The 24,850-nt window shown below is 36.1% G+C and overlaps 1 protein-coding gene across 2 annotated transcripts in view; it reads right to left on the minus strand.

Moving 5' to 3' along the window:
• Positions 1-24,850, minus strand: part of LOC122518410 — a 128,316-nt gene that overhangs the window by 669 nt on the left and 102,797 nt on the right. For both annotated transcript variants that reach the window (XM_043637335.1, XM_043637336.1), the window contains exons 8-15: positions 14,075-14,203; positions 13,857-13,972; positions 13,364-13,616; positions 10,787-10,918; positions 5,527-5,645; positions 2,462-2,640; positions 1,906-2,067; positions 1,031-1,307 (exon numbers count right to left, since the gene is read on the minus strand). In XM_043637335.1, the coding sequence (XP_043493270.1) occupies positions 1,031-1,307; positions 1,906-2,067; positions 2,462-2,640; positions 5,527-5,645; positions 10,787-10,918; positions 13,364-13,616; positions 13,857-13,972; positions 14,075-14,203 (1,367 nt within the window). The remainder of the gene's footprint in view (positions 1-1,030; positions 1,308-1,905; positions 2,068-2,461; positions 2,641-5,526; positions 5,646-10,786; positions 10,919-13,363; positions 13,617-13,856; positions 13,973-14,074; positions 14,204-24,850) is intronic.

The following is a 24,850-nucleotide window of genomic DNA, read 5'->3' on the forward strand; positions in this document are numbered from 1 at the left end:
CGATTTTTATTTATCGCTACATTCTATCTATAATAATAAATTCACATTGTGGGTGGTATAAATTTCGCGTAGAACAAAAGTAAAATCTTCGAAGAGTTAAAGAAAACCCTTAAAAAAAAAAAACCAAATGAAAACGAGAGCATTAGATTTAACGCGACAACAAAAACTAAAGCTTTACTACGAAACACCACTGTGTCTATTCGTTTCTTTTCTCGTTTCCTCCTACTTTTCTTTTATTTTCTCTTATTTTCTCCACAGTTTTCTTTCTTAGCTTCCCTTAACCACTATTTGAAAGAGTGAAATAGAGAAAGCAGAGAGATAGGAAATTACAGCAAAGAGACGAAACTACGAGCAAAGCTTCGCCAAGAGCGGAAAAGGAAATGGTTTTAATATATACCCTTTATACCATTTTTTTTATCAATTTTTCTTTCTCCCTTTCAAATATCTTGTAGCAATACTTATATTGCAGCTTATTACATGCCGTATATCCTAATTTTATTTTCGATTTACGATATTTTTTTGCCTTTTCTTTTTTCTTTATCTTTTTTATTTTTGTTCGTAAAATATGTGATTAATTCCATATAGTAATCCCTTTGTGTATACACGTCATTCGAGAATTTAGAAAAATTTATTTTTTGTTCCCTGTTCATATCTTTTTTACGTCGTTGAGGATTATTCTTTTTTTTTATTTTTTTATTTTTTTATTTTTACATAGGTACATACAAACATGAATATGTATTGTACATATGCGAGCTTCGCAATCACTTTTGACGAAGCTTTGATCCTAGTCATGAAAATGTTCATTCTCCATATTTAATCATTTTATAGCTCGTTTCAAAGAGGATTTGAACATTTTATATGATAAATTCATAAATTCGAATTTTAGATGACTATATATTATTATTCGTTTTATTCGACGTTTAAAAATATTTTCAATAGATCCGAGTCGTTGTATCATGTTACATAGAAAAATAGTTTTCATCTAGCTTTTTCATTGCATTTTGATTATTTCGAAGAATAATCTACTTACTGCTCTGATTCGATTTCACTTCAATCGTAAGCTGTCGATCGGTAGGAGATTCCAAAATCCAAGTACACTTCTGTTGATAATACTGATTGAGCTTTAAGCCAGCTTTTGCTAGATCACCGCCATTGACCTCTCCCTCCAGTTTTCTGGTCGTATGATCGCCGCAATAAGTATCCTTGACGAATTTATAAGCGGCACGAAAATTTAGACCTGCCAAGGAATATCTCGACCATTCGATATAAACCGGTGTCCAACTTCGAATTCCTACCGGTAACCAGTCCTGCACGTATTTACATTGATATTAGGGTTAACCAAAACTTTTATATTTTTTATATTTAAAAAAAATGTATTTAGACGGAATATGATTTTTTCGGTCATAGTGAAATTTGATTAAAAACGTATGAGAAGATCGTCGGGTGAAGATCGTTAGGGAATATAGTAATGAAAAGGAAAGAGAAAAAAGAAAAAGGAAAAAAAATATAAAAGGTAACGACGAGAGATAAATGAGGATTCGTAAAGGAGAACGGATAATTTAGGTATAGGGCACCCGATCGATGACCTCGTCGTTTCGAGGGTATCTCTGGTGAATAAATTTTCAATGAAACTCTTGATATCGGGACGTGAGTGGCAGAAGTAAAATAAGAACGTTCGGTTTGCCACAGTAGAGAATAAACGGCTGCTGCCCTTAGAACATTTTCCGAATTAAACGAGCTCGGGGTTCAATGAGTAGTGCTTCTTCGAACTTTTGAAGAAAGCAATTTCGCGAAAGTAACGAGAGAGGAAGCGAACGGAAAGATAAATCGTCGTCGTCGTCGTCGTCGTCGTCGAGATTACGTCGTTGAGGATTATTTTCAAAGAAGAAATCAGGCTCGGATTACCTGATAGTTTCCACAGAGACAGGTGACGACATGACCAGTTTCAGAGACGAGCAGTAGATGATCCATATTCTCCAATGATTTATTACTAACGCAATGACATCCGCTGTCGCCGCATTTCGTTTCGCACAAACTATTAGATATCTGTTTCGAGCTACTTTCCACCTAAGGATAGAACAACGAGAAAAAAACAAATGGATTAATATTAAATATATATATTCTCGTAACGGTATATAAGCGTATAGATTATTTTATTTAACGTTTTATTTTCGAAATAAGGGTCATTTTATTGAGAATACAATTGAAATCAAATGTTTCTGCGACGCATAATAAATTTTATTTTCTAAAATTTCGTGCCTCAAAGATTTAACTATGTCGCTATTTGTAATAATTTGACGAGCGAACGCAATTAAGGTAAAGAACGATCGCGTATGTCTCGACTCGCAGTGTGCCATGAATCGTCCATTAAATGAATTTAATAGTTCGCGTAATGGGGGGAACGCTTTGTGTTAATTGTCAAAGAGAAAGGTAGATAATTATTATTTTCTTGTTAACTCACGGTTATGATGACCGACTGATTTGTCGCGGGAATAAAATGTTGCTTGCATTTTGCCGGGCCCTCGACTGCGAACAATCGGTGTGGTTCTGGATGTACCACAGTCCCTTCCTCCAACGAAGTTAATCCATAATATTCGACGTCGCATAAGCTTCCGGGTTGTTGGGTACCGCCTTCGCGTTCTGGAACGTACAAAACGATGCTCTATGTGCGTGAATCAGAATCCTTCTCCACAATTTCATGATTTATGGGATTATTGGAAACGATTTTAAACCGTTCCCCATATACCCAACGATAATACATTAATGATCTATCCGTTAATTAAATTCAATATTCACCGAATTTATGATTAAATGTGTGTACCATCTTTTTCGGAGAGATTAAACGATCTATTTTAATATTTTAAAGCTGTTATCATTTATTTTCCGAGAAAGGATAACGTATTTAATTAGGAAACCTATTAATCTTCGATTATTTGTAATAATAATAAGAACGTTTTTTTTTCTTTTTTTTTATAGCGAGGCAAATAATTTCTTTGCAATTAAAAGATTGGAAAACAAAATTTCAATCCGTTATAATCATCCACGAGGAGAGGACTTTTAACAAAGTTGGAAATTTATTTGAAAACGTATACGCTCGTATAAAATTTACTTTGAGAGAGAGCCAACGTTAAGGCTGCGAGAGTCGTTTATTTCTTGAATGCAAATATAGTAAATGAAGCGTATTTAATATAGTGCAAGAGCGAGAGCAACATCGAAACTGGATGATGCAGCGCCAAACGAATGGACGAAGTGGCAATCTGAAACACGCCCAAGAGTCAATTTGTCTTTTGCAGCTAGTATACCGTTTTAACTTGATTTTGTTAAGAGTAAAGGGCTAATAAATGGAACTACCCCTTTGATGGTCATCTTATCGTCAATTTCTCTAGCTCAATGATTGAATTTCAAAGAGAAATCTACGAGACTTTTTATTTACTTTGTTATTATTTTTCTTTTCTTTCATTAAAAGATTCTTTTAATTAAAAATTAAACATTAAAAATTCTTTCATAGAAAACTTTGATACAACAAAAGTGACATATATATATATAGTATTATAGGAAGGTAGACAATTTTCTTTTGTATAAAAATAGAAGGTCCATTTTCATGGAGGAAGGAGTATTTAAATGAAATTTTACAATTAAAGAAAATAACTAGGAGCTCGTTTGCAGGGTGTAACGGGGTCAAGAACGAAGTTACTCGTTTTCTTCGAAGTGGGATTCGGTATCGAAGGATAGGATCAAATTTTACGACGAGGTTCGTATTTCGTTCACTAACACACACACATCTATATATATATATATATATATTCGTAGCGTAGGCTTAAAACGAGATCTCCGAGATATTTTCCAAGGATCAAAAAAGAAAAAAGAAGAAAAAGATAGCGCGGTGGCCGATTTTTGTATTTGATTCATGGAAGATATTTAAACGGGACGACGTGGAATCGAATGAAAAGAGTAAAAGGTTGAGTGATAGATAAAATCGGTAATTTGACGAGAAAGTCTGCCATCAATGAGATTACGCGAGGTTGGTAGTTTCGATTAAAGTACATTAAAGTTCTCTCCCTCTCTCGCGTAGATAGAAAAGTTAATAATAGCGATGGAAATACAGACAAGTAAATTATCGAAGATAATGGTAGATAATCTCATTTTTCATCGAAATCTTTGTGATAATAATAATAACGAAACATGCGTTAATCTCCTTTAATTATTCTTCCTACGTTTCTCACTTTAACAAATATTTATATAATAAAACGATTAATTGAAATTTGTTTTTTCGATTGGGGATTTAATTTAGCGATAGCACGGTTCGTTTCTAATTTAAGAATCTCCCAACGAAACGTGGCTTCATTCTATTTTCGAATCCGATCCAGCCTACAAAACTGGTCTTATTGATCCTCTAGAAATAGGAAGAGAGGCAAGAGAGGAGGAGAGGGAGAGGTATTTGGATGCATGTATCGCATGTAAACGTAATAACGTCGACAAGCGACGAGAACATTCGTCAATCAGCGTCAAATCGACGATCCTGGTGGTTTGTCGCCGGTGTGACTTCCATCTATTGTCATTCGCTTTGTTTTACTCTATCCATCGTACGCGAACTATTTTTTTCCCTACGATTGCTTTTCCTTTTTCGGCTAAATTACAACGAAACTTTGTACAATATTATTGAGATAGATAGAGAGATAGAGAGAGAGAGAGAGAGAGAGGGAGAGAGGGAGAGAGCAACACAATTTGATAGCTAAAATCGGAAACGCTAACGTCGACTAAACTTACTATCTCGATAATCGGTTGAAACAAACAATGAAATTCGGTTAACGATTTCAAGGGGCTTGATTATCTCGAATTATGATTTTCAACAATACCGATGTCTTCTATTTATTCGAATAATTTCCTCTCTGTTTTAACGTATTTATTAAAATATTATCTCCCCGTGGTGGATTTTGAACAATCGATATGCAGTATTATTGTATTCTGTATTGAGAAATTTTCTCCCCCCCCCTCCAGCATAAACGATTTAAATTCGTTACGATAGACGAAATTCCGTTCACAGCACATCGGGGTAAATGGCAAATCTAACGGAATAGAAACAACTAGCCGATTCTATCAGTTTATGGTGTTTAAACGTGATTATTTTCTTTCCATTCAAAATGTAACAACTCTTATCGTTATTACGGATGATGAAGTTAAATATATTTTGTCAGTATGTACATACGTGGGTTGTGCACATACGCTCATCTAAAAGTTATCGTATAAATGTTAATAAAGCGATAAAGCGAATTTAACGATCATCGAAATATGTTTGATAAATTATTTGTTCGAAAAATGAGAAACATTTATATATTTGGCTCTTAAAGCGTTGTTTTACGGAGAGGAATGCGTAAATTTAATGAAATATTTAACCAAAGTATTTATCTCGAACGTCCGATTAGAGTCAAACTTACGGCACTCGTTGCTAAATTGTTTAACTTGAGAAAAAGAAACTCGTCGATTAGTTTTCTTTGTATTTAAAACTCGCGACGTGATTTAACTTACCATTGTGAAAATAATAGGACACGTCCATGTATTCCTCGTCAGTGGTGGTGTTCGAAGCTCGTCTTAAAACCACCGTCATATCTCTACCGTTGGATGAATATCGTTTTGGCTCGACGTACCTACGAACGTGGAGAAAAGAAGTCTTTCAAACTTTAAGTATCGGTAATATCGTTGGACATTCGTGGATAGAACGTCCGATAATTCTTCGGAAGAGGAAGAAGAAAAAAATGCAAGAGTAATAGGACAAGAAAAGTGAATTATACCTTATACCTTTTTCCTTCCTTTTATTTCACAATCATGTTAATTTATTCACGAAAATGCGCATAATTGAAAATCCCTCTTCTTATCCTATCCTCTCTCTCTCTCTCTCTCGTGATATTCAACGTGGAAGCTCAGATTGATATTACCATTTATTATCGATATAACGAAACGAACAAAAATAAATGTACGATATTGAGTCTGATGCATTATGAATTTGTAATAAATAAAACTTAGTAGAACATATATTATAGCATGGATATATTCAATGGAATTTAATAACGAGTTTTCAAAATTTTACATTGAAAAGATACAGAATTTGAAAATGTTGAAATAAATGCAAATTATTCGGGTGAATGTAGTTCGTACATACAAACCTGACTCCTCATTGAAAGTCTTTTAATACCATATAACATTAACGGGTAAATATACGATAGAATACGACCTAGTTTTCCTGTTCAATTGTGATAGAGAATAAAGGGAAATGTTGAAGGATAATGAAGAGGACATTTGAGGAAGAGAGTTGGTGTCTTATTATGAATAATGATTGGTTTGATTTGTTCTTAAAGACGAGGTTACATAGACGTATTGAAAAGGATCGTCATAGTGGTGGTAGTTTTGCGAGCGAACTACGGAACACGTATACACACACACACACTCACTCACACACGCGTATAGTCTCCCTCTCCGTTCCTTTCGTTTACCAGATGCCCGTAGGAAGTTCGTTGTAAATTATGCAGCTTTGCCTTTATGCCAAAGAGTGTGGGAGTGCGCGCGCGCGCATGACGAAACACGCGAGTAGGAGAGAGGTCCGAAAGTTCGACCAAGTACTGTCACAAAGCACATTTTGTGCTCGATAAATTTTGCACATCGTTCAACTCTCCATTTTGCTCGGACGAAGTTGCAAATGGACGGTTTGGGTAGAAGGACCGAGCGCGATAACCTCACCCCTTACGCGAATCGTCTACTACGATTTAGACGACCATGATAATTCAGTTTCTCTTTCTTTGCCTATTTCATTTGCTAATAGGCTTTCTATCGGATCTATTCTATTTTTCTGTTAAATGAGTTTCTTCGTAAAAAGATTGTAACTTGTATGGCTGAATATTCGTTTATACTATCGACGTTCAACTATCCGAAATAGTATAATATATAAAAAATTGATTAACTTATGTCTCCGTTAGTCTTTAAAAAAAGAACAAAATTTCTGTTTCAACGTGTATCATACTACGATTTGAAACGGAGGATAGCATGAAAATATCGAGACATCGATTTAACAAGAATCTTTGCGGCATCGTATCAAATTCAATCGTTGATCCTTTTGACAGGGCACCCTAACGATATATATTTCTTCCTTTGAAGAGTGGAAAAACGTCGTAATGATATTTTGAGACGCGGCTTTTCGGACCGAAAGATCGGTCGACCCACTTGGCTAACGGCCAACTCTTCATCCTTGGATTTCATGTATGTCGACCTGGCATACATATCACTGTGTACTTTTCCCTTACAACCCAAACCTTGGGAAGGCCTGAAATTCAGATTTTTCCTAAGGCTCGACAACGACGACGACGTCTAACTCGAATAATGGTCGCAATTTTTGAGGAACGGTTACGCGGTCTACTTTTTCAAAGGGATTTCTTTAGCCGAACAAAAAAATGTGACAATTTATTTTTCACGACCGGTTGATTATTAATCTAATAAATTTCATTTAATAATGATGTTACAATAGCCCGTGGTTTCGAAAGATCTTAATGTGTACAAACGTGATTGGTTGAACTACTTGGAACTTGAAGTAGTAATGACGGTAATGGTAAGGTCAGCCATTCTGTAAACGTGAAAGCATACATATGTACCTATATAGGTAAGTACATTCTACACGTTGTACCGAGATCTCTGAAGTAGGGAAAGGTATGTTTGCAGGAGTGGAACGATTCTCGACAGGCTACAGGTTTGCATCGTAAACATCGAGGACTGTGGTTTTCTTCGGACAAAATCGACAGATCGTATTTTCTATGGTGGCGCTTGGGAATACCGATCGAACGTGTCTTGGGCTAGCAAATTTCTATGAGTTTATCGAACGTTCAAGAAACTTCTATGAATGGACGTACGACGGAACGGGAAGAACTTAGAAACCCATTCGATTCCGATACGATTGTTGTTGATTTAGGAAAGAGTCCTTTCGCGAAATCGATCTCGGCCTTTGCCATTACTCGACCTTTTTATTTTGCGAATCGTTAAAAACTTTTTAACGCCTTTTCGGAAAACCAATTTTATTATCATTAAATTGATATGGGAAATTCAATAGGAAGGATATCGATCCTTTAGAGGTATCTTGTTCGTTCTCTTTGAAAGTGGTTCGACCAAGAACAGATTGAAAGTCTGTTGAGGTTAACGTCGTTTTAAACGCATCATGAAAGCTTGTATCTAGCGGGAGAAAGATCCCGTGATCTCATCGCGGAATGGGAAACGTGCTTGCGGCCGGAGCGTGCGGGATGAAGCACGAGCTTTATTTTACATGAATTTTTACGAGATTAGCCGGCATAAAACACGTGGCAGTCCCATAAGCACGTACGTGCGTATTACAACGGTATGTCCTCCTATTCGCCTACCACTCATAAATTGTACCAGCCTGTCTGAAAACGTTAAGAAATTAAAATAGATTAAAAAGTGCTTGTTACGTCGTTGGCCGATGGAAATACTCGCACCTCTGTGTATGGGTGTGTGTGTGTGTGTGCTCCAAGAAACGAGTAGAACAACATAGTTTGGATAAAAATGATAACTAAGTAATTAAAAAAAGAATAAAACTGCAGACTGAATCATCGGAGCAAAGAAACGAAAACAATCTCTTCAACATTTTATATTTGAGAGAGAGAGAGAGAGAGAGAAAGAGGGAGAGGAATTTTCAGCTATCTTATAAATTGCCTTCTTTCTAACGTGTTTTCCGACGTGTAAACATTATTGCTTGACGAGATGGGTTTGCATTTTTAATCAGACTTATGTTTTCACGTTAAATATCATTCATCATTCATAATTTATCTTTTCAATGGGGGCTCGGACGAAATTATAGTCGTATGACTTTATTATTAATTTTTATGTCTTTATAATCCGTCGTATTTTTTCCATTTAAATATTTCATATTTTAAATTACTCATTTATACAGATATAAATTTTTACGTATGAGTATGCAATCTAGATATAATACTTTGATAGAATACGCGCAGTACAGGTGTGGTGAATTTTGACATAGGTGTTACTTCGGTCGGAAAATCAGGACGTTCCTGAGTAGAAATATAAAGAGAAACGCACAGCTGGAAAATCGTTTGAGCCGTCATGTCGAAATCCCCTTGACCTCTTTGACCGGTGGTTAGTTTCTATGTAGTTTCTATGTTATTCCTATGGGACGCGAATCATTCCTATGTACGCGCGCATTGTATAGAAACGTTAACGTTATTTTGTCAAACTCATTAATTTATGAAATAACTATGCTGATTCGTTAAAGTATAAAAGAAGCTACAATTCGGTATAAAAATTTGATCCGTAGATTAGATCCGATAGACAGAATAAGAACGAATAACTATGAGCGTTGTTGTAGAAAGAAAAGCAGACTTTAAAGACGAATCAAATTTCAATCTCATACTTTAGCTACTCTCCTTTAGCGAATTCATATGATATATGACTTCGTTGTTCCCTAAAATTATTAGCTGTAGACTTAATTATATAATTATATAATTACTGAATTATATTTAAAATAAGAGAAAGCGAGAATGAGCGAGGGAGAGAAAAAAGAGCATAAAAGTATGGTAAAAAAAAGCCAATTACGAAATTAATTACCGACTATTATTGCCGAAGATTTTATGCTCGTTAATTATAAACGATACGATCGTACATTAAAGTGTCATTTAATTGGTGGAATAATAAAATGTTATAGAGTTAGATATACGTAGGTTGTTGTATCGGCAAAATGCAGAAAACAAATAATTTTCTCGACAGTATCGATATACTTACACATTTCGAAGTCATACGTTTGTTTGAAATGAAAATAGAAGTAGGTAAAGAGAAAGAGCGCTTAAATTATTCCTCACTTTCATCGGTGAATGCTTGAATTATTCCTTCCAATCGGTACAGTTCGCGGGATTCGTATCGTTCGCTTCATTTCACTATAACATAACCGATATCGCACGATATTCCTTCGCGCGTACGAATGATTTGTCATATTTTACGGGCACGTCCAATTCCCATATGATTTTGTTTTATTTTAACGTGCCATCGCGTAAATAAAATGACATACAAATTTCATGATTTTTTTATTGATATCGAAAGTAAAGAAAAACTTACGTATACTTATTGACTCGTGGAAACGTGCAAAGTTTTCGTAATCCAAGAGAACAACCATACCTTCCTCTTTTCCTATATATATATATTCTCTCCCTATTTGAATATATTCTCTAGCTAAATACAAGTACCCTGGAGTACAACGAGCCCTCCCCAGTCATCTTTCATGCTTTGACTTCCGGCAAGATGAGCACGAGGTATCTCATTCTCTAGTGGAAGTAGGAGTACGAATGACGGATATAGGTATATGTGTTGGCGACTGTTTCACAATTTTTTTTTTTATACATGCACCTACACCTACCTACCTACCTAAGTATATGTAAGCAGAAAAAAGAACAGAGAGAGAGAGAGAGAGAAAAAGAGAAAAGAACGCACTCCGTCGATCTTGTCTCCATTTCAAGCGAAGGAATGCATTCGTTTGAACGAGATGAATGAAAGTACGAGACTATGAGATGAGACTAAAAAAGAAAAACTCTTCATCGTGAATCATATATCTATACGTTTTCTGAAAAAGAGTTTCTTTCCGTCATTGACTTTCCATTCACAGGGTTGCTGGGAAGGAAAAAAAGAAGATCGTTTTCTGTAGGTAAGATCGATGACGGATAAGTAAGTAAGTGGGCAAATATTTTCTTTATACTTTTTTCTTTTTCTTTTTTTTCCGTTTACTTACTCGTCTCGTGCAAACTCTCGTGGTAGCCTCTGTGCCGGACTGCAAATTCGAACGAGGGATTTCACAGTGTTTGCCGTACCACCTTCCGGCAAACCGTCGAATATCTCGATCATCGACTGACAGGATTGGGCGCTGAAAAATCGGAATAATAATAATAATCCGGATGTTGCTTAATAAACGCAGGTAGAAAATAAATTGTCAAATATTTCCAATAATTTGTCGGCATCGATATCATAAAAGCTCTGTTTGTATTTATTTAGGGGAAAGTTGGTTTCCAAGGAATATCGTAAGATAGTCCAGTTAATAGGAAGACCCGAGTTAGCAACAACTAAAACTTCTAACGGAAACCATGCACGCCACGTCGATCGTTTACATTACTAGAATAACAAGATAACAGAATACATCGTTACTTAACAGCGATGAAATCTCGCGTCTTCTTCGATATTACCTCCTTCCAAGTAATATTATAATCAGGTAGTTGAGAAAACGCGGAAATCAAAGATTGTTTGGAGATCGTACGAACTCGTACATACCGGGTACAATCTTGAAGCAACTCTGACGTTATTTCGTTCGCTCGAAAATAAGAAGAATACTTTTGAGAATGTAGAAATAGTTTCTTTTGCTCGTATATAAATCTAATAGTAATAGTAACCGTAAAGCTTCTAACGACGAAGATCTTAGATGGAAGAGAGGAAGATAAAGATTAAAAAAAAAGTAACGGTATTTCGATTTCCCGAACGAAACGAAGTAGTCGAAGTTAGGATTGTTGTAAATGGTAGACCAGAGATAGATAGATATATGTACATATATAAGAATATTCCCTATGCTCCTTCGAGCTCGTACTTTCTCGGTTCACTAATGCATAGATTTATAATATTTTATTTTATCTACTAGCTACCTTGTACATCGAAACTTTCGGTACCCTTTCCCTTCGTTTATTCGCCTTTTTGAACGAATGTAGGTATGCTCGAGGTCAGGGAAGATTGCCTTTTCAAATCCATTCTTATAACTTGTACTATCTCTCTCTCTCTCTCATATTTTTTTCTTTCTTTTTAAACGCAAATGTACCTCGAAGATGCAAATGTTAAGTACGTACTCGTTTTCCATGTTGTACTTATTGTACACGATAATTGAAAATCTCAAGTATATATGCATATAATATCCCTGACAAGGTTTATATACAGGTACCCAACCCATACACATGCACGCGCGACACGATTCCATGATATAATACTATTTCCATATAATGAAATTCACATCGTCGTGTTTCGAGCAATGGAGCTAATTAAGTCTATTGTATAATCGTGCGAAAGATTTCAACGGCGTTCCTCGACATTTCTCAGTTGATTAATTAAATAGCGTTATTATATTTTCGAGTGTATATAAGTACGTACTTATATGTAGCATGTATATGCATGCAGCTACCTTGGAAATTCGTATTAATGTCAATTAGGAAATTCCGCGTAACGCGATTGTTGTATAATATATAATAGATAATATCGAAAGACGTTATATGTATTTATTTTGAAAGTGGCGTAAGTCAATTTATGTTCGAATTCGAAATATCGAAAGGTTTGCGTTGGATTAAATTGAAAAATATAGATAACGGTCGACATAGTAAAATAATAATTTTCAATTTCTAATGATGTCAAATTTATCATCCCAATTAGCATAATTAACATTATTTAAGAAATAATACGTTTGCGATGGTAACGATTGGACTCGGGCCACTTTCAAAATAAACCGTTCATATTATATTATATAATATTTAGGAATAATATCGACTCTAAAAGGAAACGTTCGGTGCGACGACGAACTTTTGTAAGAAACAAAAAATGTGCAGACGACGGAAACGTAGTTTTGTTTGGGGGATGAACATTTCCAGTCGCATAAACGTTGATACGTTTCGTAGAAATTGTAAAAATGTATTTTGAATGGGACTCGCCGGTAAAGGAAAGAACTTTTCTTCGCGGTAAAAAGGAAAATGATTATTTTCGATTTCATGAAAATGCGCGAGTCGTAAGAAACGGGGCTGGGATAATACGAGCAAAGTCGTATTTCCAAGAATTTGATTTTAAACGCGTGTTACAAGTCAGCTGAATAGACTTGGGATAATAGATACGGTAGCAACGACAACAGCGGTAAGTAGGGAGAATAGTAATAACAGTGACATATATCTACTAAAATTATGTATACAGCGAGGTAGTTTCTCACGAGCAAACGAATATAATCGTCGGTAGAAGCGAGTCTGGTGAAGCTATTAAAATGCAGGCATGTATAATAGTATGTCGATTTATGGGAGAGTACTTTGAATTCTAGAAAATTTCAGACCCATCTATTCAAAACCAACGAAATAGAATTCATCGAACGGTTTCTTATACTCGGTACTCGTTTGAAGTCAAAGTTGACAGGTGTTCGAGGATGCACCGATTAGCGTTGTAACCTAAAATATGAATTATCGTTTGAACAAATTTGTAATCATTCGTTTCCCTCGAAATCAATGGTGTTCTTTATAAAAATAACTTTGGAAAAAATGTGAGAAAAGTATAAGAGATAAATGAAGAAGTAAAGGATTACCTGAGATTATAACTAGTCAAAGAAACGTGTCCGGTATGGTAAGTGCCTCCGCGAAGAATGAGACGACAGGTCGTTGACTTGTGTTTGCCTCTGGTGTCGTGATGACCCGAACGAATTTTGTCGCCATTTACTTCGAGGTCGCAACTATGTCCCCCCGTCGACGATCCTTGATCCTTGCGATGCTCGTCGGTGTCCCGATTGTTGTAACGTGCGTTGTGACCGGTGTAAATAGTAACTTGTTTCGCGATATCCGCTGAGCGAGACAAGTCAAATAAAACGTACGATTAGGAAAATAAGCTATTGATAGCGATGCAAATATGCATATATACACACGCATACAAAAATATAAATAGATAAAAGTTCGATTTATTTATATTGTATACGTATCATACGTTACGTTCCACATCGCGGGTTATTGCATCGAGCTAGGAGGAAATAAATTCGATATTGGAAAAATGAGAAAAATTGCATACTGACTAAAGTGGGCACTTACAAGTTTTATTGGTCGATTCCGTAGTAATCGTGGTAGGTATTTCGGTCGTGATTTCGACGAAGTTTACCGTAGCTACGAAGCCGTTGTAATCGAAAGGAGACACCTCTGGACCAGCTCTGAAGTATGATACACGAATAATCATCATCCATTTGTTCCTCGAAGAATAATGATAAACTTCGGGAGTGGGGATTATTAATGTAATATAATTCGTCGTCTACCTAAATTCGACGAGAAGCTCCTGGCCGTTGTACATCAATGATGATTTCTCTTTACCGCATAGCATTTTTAAGAGCGGACTGGAGGTCGTTGGGCCCGAATAAACGGCGATGTAGTCGCTCGTGCAGTGACTGTAACACGAACGAGCGAAGAAATATTTCAGGTGCTTTCTCTCAAAAGCTTTTCGAGCTGCCTTAAGAACCGTCTCATCTCCGGCAAACCTCTTTTCATCCCCATTCACGGTCTTACACCCCCTTAGGGGCCATACGAAGAAGAGACTATCGAAGCTCTGGTACTCGTGTACCGATTTATCAAGAGAAAGAAAGAGAGAAAGAGAGAGAGAGAGTTCACGAGGATCTAAGGGATTCACTCGCTGATCAAAGTTTTGCCATTAAACAAAATATCCGATATTATAGTCGGTTCATGGAGGCTCTACCAAATTACCAGCCTCGCGATAGTTTGATTTATTTTACGAGAAAACTTCGTCGTCAATTATACCCAAAGCCATTTCTATTTTCCATCGAGAATCACGGGTGTACGTTCGTTAACCGCGATTTCAAAATCGTTTCTTAGATTTATGCAAAGATGGGGATGTTTTCGTTATACCATCGATATTGTTATTCTATCGATGAAACGTTATCGAACTTTCCGCGCTGGTAAATATTATTACCGATTAATAAACTGATACACGGCAATCTTGCGTGAAAATTCAAATAGATGTATAATCTTTTCTCCGTCTAACCAAACTCTATTCGATTTTATCGTGTTTCCATTACGTGACCACGGTTAAACTACGAAACTTTCCATAAATGTTGAATATTTTCTTTTACACGAACGAAATGATTTTCTAGAAGATCGTATGCATATGATGTATAATCTCGAAAATTCTACGAACAAAAGGCGACGCGAAAAATCTGTTAAATTGTTTAGAAAGATAGGAAAAAAAGCTTAAAGTTATTTTCTCGTTCGTAGCAAGTTAAACAACGGCTTTACCGTACCATAATTACAGCTAAATTGTCAAGTAGCTTAATGATAAAAGAGAACTCGTACTCGCTTTTTAATTTAACTTATATTAGTATAAAGCATCGAGTCTTCGTCATTTTCGGAGTATACATTTTCCGAAGTAGGACTTTTTTCCGATTCGCAAATCGAAGCGCATGAAATATGAGACGAACGTAAGAAATTTACCTTCCCTTTTTTATCCCGTTCCTTTTACGAAACATTTTTAAAAGTCAGTACTACAGACAGATATTTTTCCTTTCTATATATATTTATAAAAAGATAGAGAGAGAAAGAGAGAGAGAAGCATCGTTCTCGAACTACCGGCTGTGACCGCGGAAATAGTTTCACGTCATTTTCTGCCCGACTGACTTTAACAACAGAAAATCGGATTCTTCTGGCTCCATTTCCTAGGATCCCTTCTGGTACCTTCAGAGGAAAAGTGGAAAAATGAAAAGATAGTAGACTGCGAATGTGCGTGTAATATAATTTAGTAAAAATTTCTTTTCTTTTTCAGCACGTACGTCGTTACGCAAATATTCGTGTTGCGCGTAAAACAACTGGCCATGGTGACTTTCTTTCTCCCTCTCTCTTTTTCTTTTCCAACGTTTAAAAGTTTAGCGAGTAGAAGAAACATGAATAATTCCTTTAAATAATATTATATTAAATATGTTTTAATTGAAATCCTTTGTTAAAGGCATTATACGGGGAGTACCGTGGTCGCGTGTCGAAGTATATTAGCCTTAATGTTTCCTTTGAGTTTTATCGCGTTCAACGGTACTGCCAGAAATGCAAGGGCAAATCGAGTAGCTTCGCTGCCATTCTCTATGTAAATTCTAAAGCAATTAGGTTTTGAACTCGACTCGTGAGAGACAAGAATGTCACTTTAAAGAGAAAAGAGATAAGAGAAAAAGAGAGCGAGGAAAGGTTTTCGAATGATTCTATTACCCGAAAGAAAAGCTTGGTAGGTAGATGTGTCGAGGAATACAGGTATAGGAATATAGGTCTTTGAATTTGACGACGGGCGTTACCTTTCTGGCACCTACCTGGCACCTTCTTTCGCGTACTTTTGTACGCAGTTTTAAAGGGTGACGCACGTGAAAAAAGAACAAGAAAAAGAAAAAAGCGAAAAGAGGTGGAAGTAAAAAAGAAGGAAACGTCGACTGTACGAGTTTCCTCGTTTAGCGAAAAAAAAAAAAAGAAAAAAAGAGAAAAGAGGACTTTACCCGAATCTGAGCAATTTCATCTTTTGCACTTGCGCGTATTCTTTGTTTTATTCGCTCCTCGTGAGTGACCTTGTTTCTCGGCCGCAATTTCTTTGCTTAAGAACTTAATGTACTGAAAATCTAGAGCAGTTGGAATCGACCATACTCGCTAGACGGATGTGTAAGGTAATCCGTTTGAAATTACGTTGCGGGAAAGTTGGTTGCTGCACTAGTTCCAGGAAAAAACTACAAATGTTAAAGAGAGAGAGAGAGAGAGAGAGAGGAAGAGAGAAACCAAGTAAAAAAAAAAGCAGCTCTTCGTCCTTTTAAAGTCCTTTATTTTTCTTCCGTTAGATGTTTAAACGAGCGTCCCGTAAAAGATCCCAAAGGGGGTTACTACTGAAAACGAAGAAAGTGTTTTATAGAATCAAGCTTGAAGTTTTCCTCTCTCGGAATCACCTCGTACGTTCTTCGCGAATTTTAATAAACCTTTATAAGAAAGTTAAGCTTTTGAAAGATTATCTTCTCCGTTTCCTTGTTCTTCTTCTTCTTGTTCTCTTTCTTCCAAGAAGGAAATATCGTGGAAAAATATATCGGATGGCGACCGAAAGGTTTTGTTTAAAGATTCGATGGTAGACAACGATTACAATAATAATCCCTATGATAATAATAACGATGGTGGAGGCGCGATCTAGCACATTGGCGAGTGGCATGCTTATACTACGCGTAATCGGCTAGCAACGCTAGCAGCAGTTATCGTATGTAACTGCGTGTTACTAATGCACAACTGTATGCATAGAGAGATATTAATGTACCGCTTGATCCTATTTACCGCGATTAATGTAGCATAGATGGTGCCGTTATCTGCTTGTTCTCTCGAACCGACGAAATTAGAAGGTGCATTTACAATCTCTCGAGAAAACTCGAGAGACACATGTAAGAGTCGAGCGCTGTTTTCAGTGCCACTATTCCTCTCTCTAATATTGCTTTTAATACCGTTCATAATTTTACGACTACTTTATGATGGATCTTCGAGGATTTTATCATGGGTCAACAGGCCATATTATTTTTCATTTCGTCAAACAACTTTGTTGAAAGGCCATTAATTGTAAAATATTACTGTTTATACGCATCGATTTAAAGTAGCGTGCCGTTAGCTCGAGATAAATATATATATTCTTTAAATAACGTTTCTCTTTCCCCCCTTCTCGGAGATGATGTTACTTTCTCTCTCTCTCTCTCTCTCTCGATAACTACTTGATCGCGTAAAATATGTTCTCTTTCGTAGAAGCGATAATCCGTCGTCTCGATTCACCTATAAAACCTAGCCGTACTCGAACCCCTATACTTCCGTTACTTTATTACTTTTATATTTTCAATTCATTGTCAGCAGGATCACGCGAGGAATCTATTATTCTTGAAAAATCCGTTACGGAGGATCGATCCTAGGTATACTACTCGAGCGATGAGTCGAAGGTGAACGTATAAGGCCACGAGATACGTATCTTTCTATTACCAAGATTAGCATGATTTTCCATCTTTCATCATTATTCGGAAAACACCTGTCCGCTTTTTCTTCTCTTCTATGGATATACGGGGGAAAAAAAATATATTAACAATAAGAGTAAACAGATTAAGTAGAAAAATGTCGTAGATTACGAACTAAAAAATACAATTTTTGAATATTATTTATAAATTATTACAATACTTACTCGAAGTTGAGTAATTTACGAAAAGTATAATACGTATTTGCTCGAAATTCTGGTTATACGTTTAAATTTGAATCCTGTTGTAGTTATGGAAATATTATACCAATATTCCAAGTCGTCATCCCCCATTCCGGTTCTCGTTTTAGCCAATGTGAAATGAAATAGAGAAGGAGTGGCTCTAGTCGAAGAAACTTGCCGCTGATTAGAAACGATCCTCCTCGTGCTTAGGCTGTCCTCCAAGTTGAACCGCATTGTTATTCGGAACCGTTTTCTCCAAACGAGGTATTATCATTTACACGCCTCGTCGGATTGGTTAAAGGCGACCAACGTGGAGGGTGTCGAAGATAAAAAAAATCAAACGAAATGAAATGGTACGGAAATTACAGCCTTCCTTTCTTTTTCTCCAGTTCCTTTTTTTTTTGGTTTTTATTATATTTTCGTGGATACAATTTCATATTATTCTCTGAAAGCTAATATAATAGTTAATATCGATTCTTGCCAACGTAATAACGCGAATAACGAAAACGAAACTAATGAAACGAATTAAAGCAGAAACTTTGTTTCCGACGAAAACATTGTCATTTTTATCCGCGTATAGCGTGTTTGTTATATTTCGATTAGTCAGTAGGGAGATGCATGTTTTACAAAAGTTTTTAATAACGTTACGGAAAAAGAAAAGATCAAATAACGGAAAACGCATAATATGGAATTAAAGATAGCGTATGATGTTAACGTAGTTAAACGAGTAATCACAATTCTATCGTACCGTTTTTCTCTACCAATTTTTCAAATTTGAAATAACATAATTATTCGTTTTTGTATTCACTGCAAAGCGTGCTTTTTGATATCGCCGGGGTTGTATTATTTACCGCTTCGTGCTTATTAATTAAGGCTGATAAACCGAAAAAAAAGAAAACAAAAAAAATGAAAAGAAAAGGGAAAATATTAAAAAGGAGATTTTAAAATAAAATTCGGTTTGTTTCCACGATCAGTCGTGATATTAAACGTAGCTCTATGATAAACGGAGAAACAACGTGGGTCATATTTTTAACGTTTCTTTTGTTTCATTAATTAACTTGTAAAACACTTGCGAATTTCATAATCTCAAACGAACAAGCTTATAATTATTTCCTCTTTCCTTCGTATTATTCTTTGTATCCTTTATCTGAAATTATTTAATAATAAATAATGCTCCTTTTGCGATTGAAATGTATTCGTGCAATTTTTGTTGTTACAATTCAACGTCTAAACAATTTCGATAAAGAAAGAAAGAGAGAAAGGGAGAGAGAAATAGCAAAAGGTAACGGCAAAAAGAGTGATGATATTCTCTTTAGGAAGTTTCAGTGTTAGATTATTTTAGTAGAGACACGATTAGCCAGGTAGAAATCGTACCACGTAATAGTATTACTTTTGAGATCATTAGGTGTGCTTTCCGAGATGAACTTTCCGGTGCTGGTAAGAACAGGAAGTTGAAACGTTGAGCAAAGGAGCTGCCGTGCAGTTTGAAGTATGCCTTATCTTACAGCTTTACACACTGTTACGTTTATTAAAAGCATCCGTCGAGGAAAGCTCTATGAAGAGCAAGTTTTCATAGTAGAGAAATTAAAATGAACTCGTCCTTCTCTTTTCCCTTTTATCTTTTCAAATAATAACTCGCAAACTTATTGTTAGTTTTGTCTACTAGTAGTTGGCTTATCATCGACTTTAGATAATTCCTTATTTTTGGTACGATTGTTAATTTTTATCCGTAAGATCAATCTTATTCAAATTTTACTCAATTATAAAAGTAAGAATTACACGAAATTTATATATATAGGAATCTTGAAAAAATTGGGACTCGAACCACGGATCTTTCGTTTTCTGGCCGATATTGTATATATATACAATATTAATTATATTATACAAGATTTAATTGTAATATATAAAAAATATCGAAGAGAAGAGGAGCGATACGCGCTGGAATACGATGAAAATGTCGATATCGAAAGTAGGATCAAACTCGTCCTGTACCTTATATCTAGACTTTAACGAACTTTATTATATCGGGCTTTCTTGCGATATCCGTTGGAAACTTTTAACTCGTTGGATCTCAAGGAAAACTTATTTTCCTATTCACGTGAGAAGAAGAAAAGAAGAAAAAGAGGAAGAGGAAGAGGAAGAGGAAGGGACAAGGAGATGTGAAAGTAGAAGGTAGGAAGAAAAAGAGGAAGAGAGAGAGAAATAGAGGAACGGAAAAGACCCTTTCTCTCTGAAGCCCTTGTTTGACAGTTCTATCGTGAAACAAGCGACAGGACACTTTGGGATGAGTCCCACGAACTTCGATCGTAATTTAAACGAAGTAAAATGTCCGTCCGCATCTGAACCAGTACGTTCACACGCTGATAATTAAATCGAACGATTCGATGATCGGATCAGAAACTCGAAACTCGGAACTCGAAACTCGGGCTATAATCTCGTTCGATTCTCAAATTTTATTATACGATTACGACCGAGATAGTTTCCTTTGGCAATAACGATTTCTTTTTTCTTTTTTTCAAACAACTTTCCTCGGTTTATACATTTAATTTCGTTCAGGAGCGAAACGATAGCGCACGCACATATTAGAATAATGATTTATTAAATATTTGAGATGTATTTTTGATTGAAATAGTTTCCGTTATATACAAAAATTGCTCGCGTTCGCGATAAAGACGCATGAATAAGTTTTGGAAAGAAAGGAGGATAGGAAAGTGGTAATGGGGATAAAGAAAATGAAAGAAAGAAAGAAAGAAAGAAAGAGAGAGCTTTTAAAATCGAGAAGAAAAGCAAACTCTCATCTAGATTCTCGAGAAGATTTCAGTACAGAGGAACCCCCGTAGGAACCCCCAGGAACTTGCTAGTTCGGCCAGTTGTTCGAGGTTAAGCCAAGCGTCGTGTGCGACGAGAAATGCCGCGTTTAAAACTCGCCGGGAAAAATAATCGGCGTCGAGATAGCGCGCCGAGTTCTCGTCCTATAAACTTCTTCAAGCTCGAATTAAACTTCTCGAGAAAGTTCTCTCTTTCGAAAACCTCTCCTTAATTCTTCGAATAATCCTTTTTTGAAGATCGACTTACTCGTCTTATCTTTTTTATGTTCTTGTCATTTTACTTTTATCTCTTAACTAGATATACAATTATATTGCTAAACAATGCGATAGATCGATATTGCAACAAAATATTATCGTTATTTATATATTTATTTTCTTTCTCGTAGAAAATAAATCACCCGTGTACATGTGCGTGCGTGTGTGTGCGCGCGCGAAAGCGTTATAAACTTTTACCGTGTCTCCTTTACGTATTTTTACAACCTAAAAGGTAGCCCTTGATCGAGCTGTTTCCAAGTTTACGATCAGGTTCTTTTCAAACGACCTTCCACCTTTTCCTTCTTCTTTTCTTCTCTCTCTCTCTCTTTCTCCGCTATTATTTCGTTTTAATTCACTCGTTTAAACATTACAAAATAGAGTATAGGTATTTTTTGTTTATTCCAACATATATGTTGCCTGGTATGATTTAGAAAATTCTAAATCTTGTGGTATCCTGGAGGAATAAAATAAAGAAAGAGGGAAATGAAAGAGGAAAGGAGTGCATGGTGCTCTCTTCGGAATAAAAGAAAGGAATAAATTCAACGTCTAGGTTTTACCATTGGATGTTCTATTTCACGCGACGGTCATCCAAAGAAGAAACGAACTGTTCTTTCGTTCACGGAACGACTCGGAGATAAAGGAGAAAGAAGTTTTATAAAGGGAAGAAAAGAGAGAAGAGAAGATAAGTCGCGGAACAATTCGATATTTGTCTCTCTTTTTTGCTTTTAGCGAAAAGTCAGTTTAGACTATAGAGGATACATCTAACAAGGATAGGAAATATCGAAAGGGGAATATCGAACGTTCGACGTCGTTCCGCCTATCACAACGATCTTACTTTCTGTTCGTGATTTTCTCGAATTCTATTTCGAGAACGTGCCATCGAATAGAAAAGAAATATATATATATATATCTAGCAAAGATGGAGTAAGAAAATGAAAGAATGTCTATTTCGAATCGTAGCTACATCTATCGCTAGATCATCCACAATGGCTCGGCTTGGGAACGACGAAAAGAATTTTATATTATTTTCACATAGTAAAGAGAGAAAAATACGAGTAGATAGAAATATGAAAAACACACGCGAAAAAAGATAAACATTTTATATTATATATATACCTATATGTTTTGTCTTTCAATTTGTTGTATAGAAATGCAAATAAAAGGTAAGAATAGATACGTTATCCTAAAAGTTGTAGACTTTTCGCGATAAAAGAAAGAAAATAGGAAAGTAAGATTGATTATTTGACAATAAACGACGTCGTTCGGAGGTCTTATTTGGAAAGAGCACATTAGGCGTGCTCGTTTTACCTCGCTCGATCCAAAGAAGGAAGAATTTGCGATGGATACTTGACCCTAGAGCAGCCACTAGAACGAAACCTCTGCAGAAATAGCACTTGTGATGCTTTCAAGGGGGCAATGGACACACTAGGACAATGAGAAAGGGAGATAGAAAAGGAAATAGAAGGATGGAAAAAGACGTAAGGGATCGTAATGGATAACCCGACTCGAGCTTAGCTGCCATGAACGATCAGTAGTTTCCGTTTTAACGTTATTCGACCCGTCTCCCTTAATTCAATGAAATTTCTAACTAACGCGTTTCTATTGTCTTACGATTTTATTGTCCTAACGACCGAGTTCCGATCGCTGTATTATTTCTGAAATGCGATAGTAAGCGTTCTTCCTAATTCAAATAGACGTATCGAGAGAAACGACGTAAGTCGAATGTATTAGATTTACCGAGTGTTGATTGCAACGATACTACTCCTTGACAAGTATGACGTTCTATTCGTTTAGTCGATTCGAAATTTCGAACAATTATTTGTTTGCAACTTAAGTATTCAAGTATTGTATAAACTTAAGCTTATCGATAGAACTCGAATGAAACGCGAATTTCAGTTGCGTTCCAAATGATTTTGATTATCTTTGAAAAGTGAAAAGTTAGTGGCACGTTTATTATTATCATTTTCCGGCTCGTTTCAATTTCATTACGCAAACGTTTATTCATTTAATTAACGCGTAGTTATCGTCGCGTATTTTCTTTGTAAGTTAATTACCAAACACGTCGAACGGTTTAACGATTAACGCATCTGTTTTCTGCTATCCGCGAGAGAGTTTCTTCAATCTTCGAACAAAGCTGGATCGAAACTACTATCTCGTATTATCTACGTCACTGATTGACGGTACACAAAGTTGCTCTATTAAATCTTGGCAGTTACCGTGTTCCCTATACGGTAAGGTTAATACTTCAACGCTTTCAACGAGATTACGATGTAGATCTTTCCATGCGTTGGTTAAATATGTACTTGCGCGATGTAATTTATATTTCATTATCGTCGCATAAAACAAATGAAATCAACAACAACAACAAAAAATAGTTATTTTTGGGAAAACCATTATTATTTTCATTCCTCTTTACCCTCTTACGAGAAAACGAAACGCGTTGAAATAGTTTCATCGGACATTCATTAGATCTATTAATTTACATTAACGATGTACTTCCTAACGTGACAATTTAATTTGTAAGAGACACTCTAGCGTAAGTCCTTCATCATTCTAAACGTATAGTTCATTCTATTTCATTTCTGTGAGTAGATAGACAATCTGGTAATTATCGCGAATATCAACGTATGCACGCTAATTGAAATCATCAAGCTATAATCTAGCTTTACACGTACTCACAGAAACAAGTTTCTCTGGGAGTATTAAATGCGCTTGATATTTGCCATACCGTTTCATATTAGTAGACTTCAAAGCGTTTGATGCAACGATTAAGAGACTCTTTAAGCACAATGCAACCCCAAATAGGAATCACAGTTTAATCGTGTCAGTCTCGAAATCGTCAAATATTCGGAAAGATTGATCGCGATATCTACTAATTAAATTAATCCTCGGAGAAGTACTTAATTAAATTTGAACACAACTGTCTAACTATTCTACTGCTAATATAATAGCTCAGTACGATTAGTACAGATAGGTATAACTGATCCGGGTATAATGTTCCGGGTACCATTGGGATTAAGTTGGATTACGTTTCGACCCAACGTTATATCGCATTCCGCGGTTCCAGTTAATGTAAGTGGACGTAACGTCGATACGCGACGAGTACGTAAAATTACACGTTTGGACCATGACATTTCTACTTTTATGAGTTTTCTTCTTTTAAACGGGGAAATAAAATAAAGGACGAGTCGTCTTATCTTATTATCCTGGCTAATAAAATATCTAATTCTCTTTTTCGGATCTTTTTGGAAAAGGGGCAAAGAGCCAGAGAGGAGGAGGAGGAGGAGGAGGAGGTTGGGAATAGACTGCGAGACATTCTGAATGCGCTGCAAGGAATAGGACTTTTCCTCGGAGCTAGAACACGAGCGCGTAACTCAAGGAGAGAATTTATTAAGAGAGCCAACATACGGGTATAAGGTCTGGTTTTAACGAGTAAGTCCCATCTCCGCCTAAATGGAGATATATATCTTCCGTTGGGCGCACTTATCCGTTCTTGGCTGACACCAACACGTACGAATTAATGGCTTTCCTCTCTCTCTCTCTCTCTCTCTCTCTCTCTCCCTCTCTTCTCGATGCAAGGCCAACGAGACGTCTATAAACCTTTCGCGACTAACACGTCGATTAAGACGCGACAACATTTGATTTTACATATTTTGATTTTTTTCATTTCGGGAATAATTAAAATACGCATTAATAAGAATAATTAGTTTTAGAGGAGATTTCGTAATCGAGATTTCCAATACGAATTTGATATTGTACGCTTT

The sequence above is a fragment of the Polistes fuscatus genome, unplaced genomic scaffold (genome assembly GCF_010416935.1).
Source record: "Polistes fuscatus isolate 324 unplaced genomic scaffold, CU_Pfus_HIC Scaffold24, whole genome shotgun sequence".
Lineage (NCBI taxonomy): Eukaryota > Metazoa > Arthropoda > Insecta > Hymenoptera > Vespidae > Polistes > Polistes fuscatus.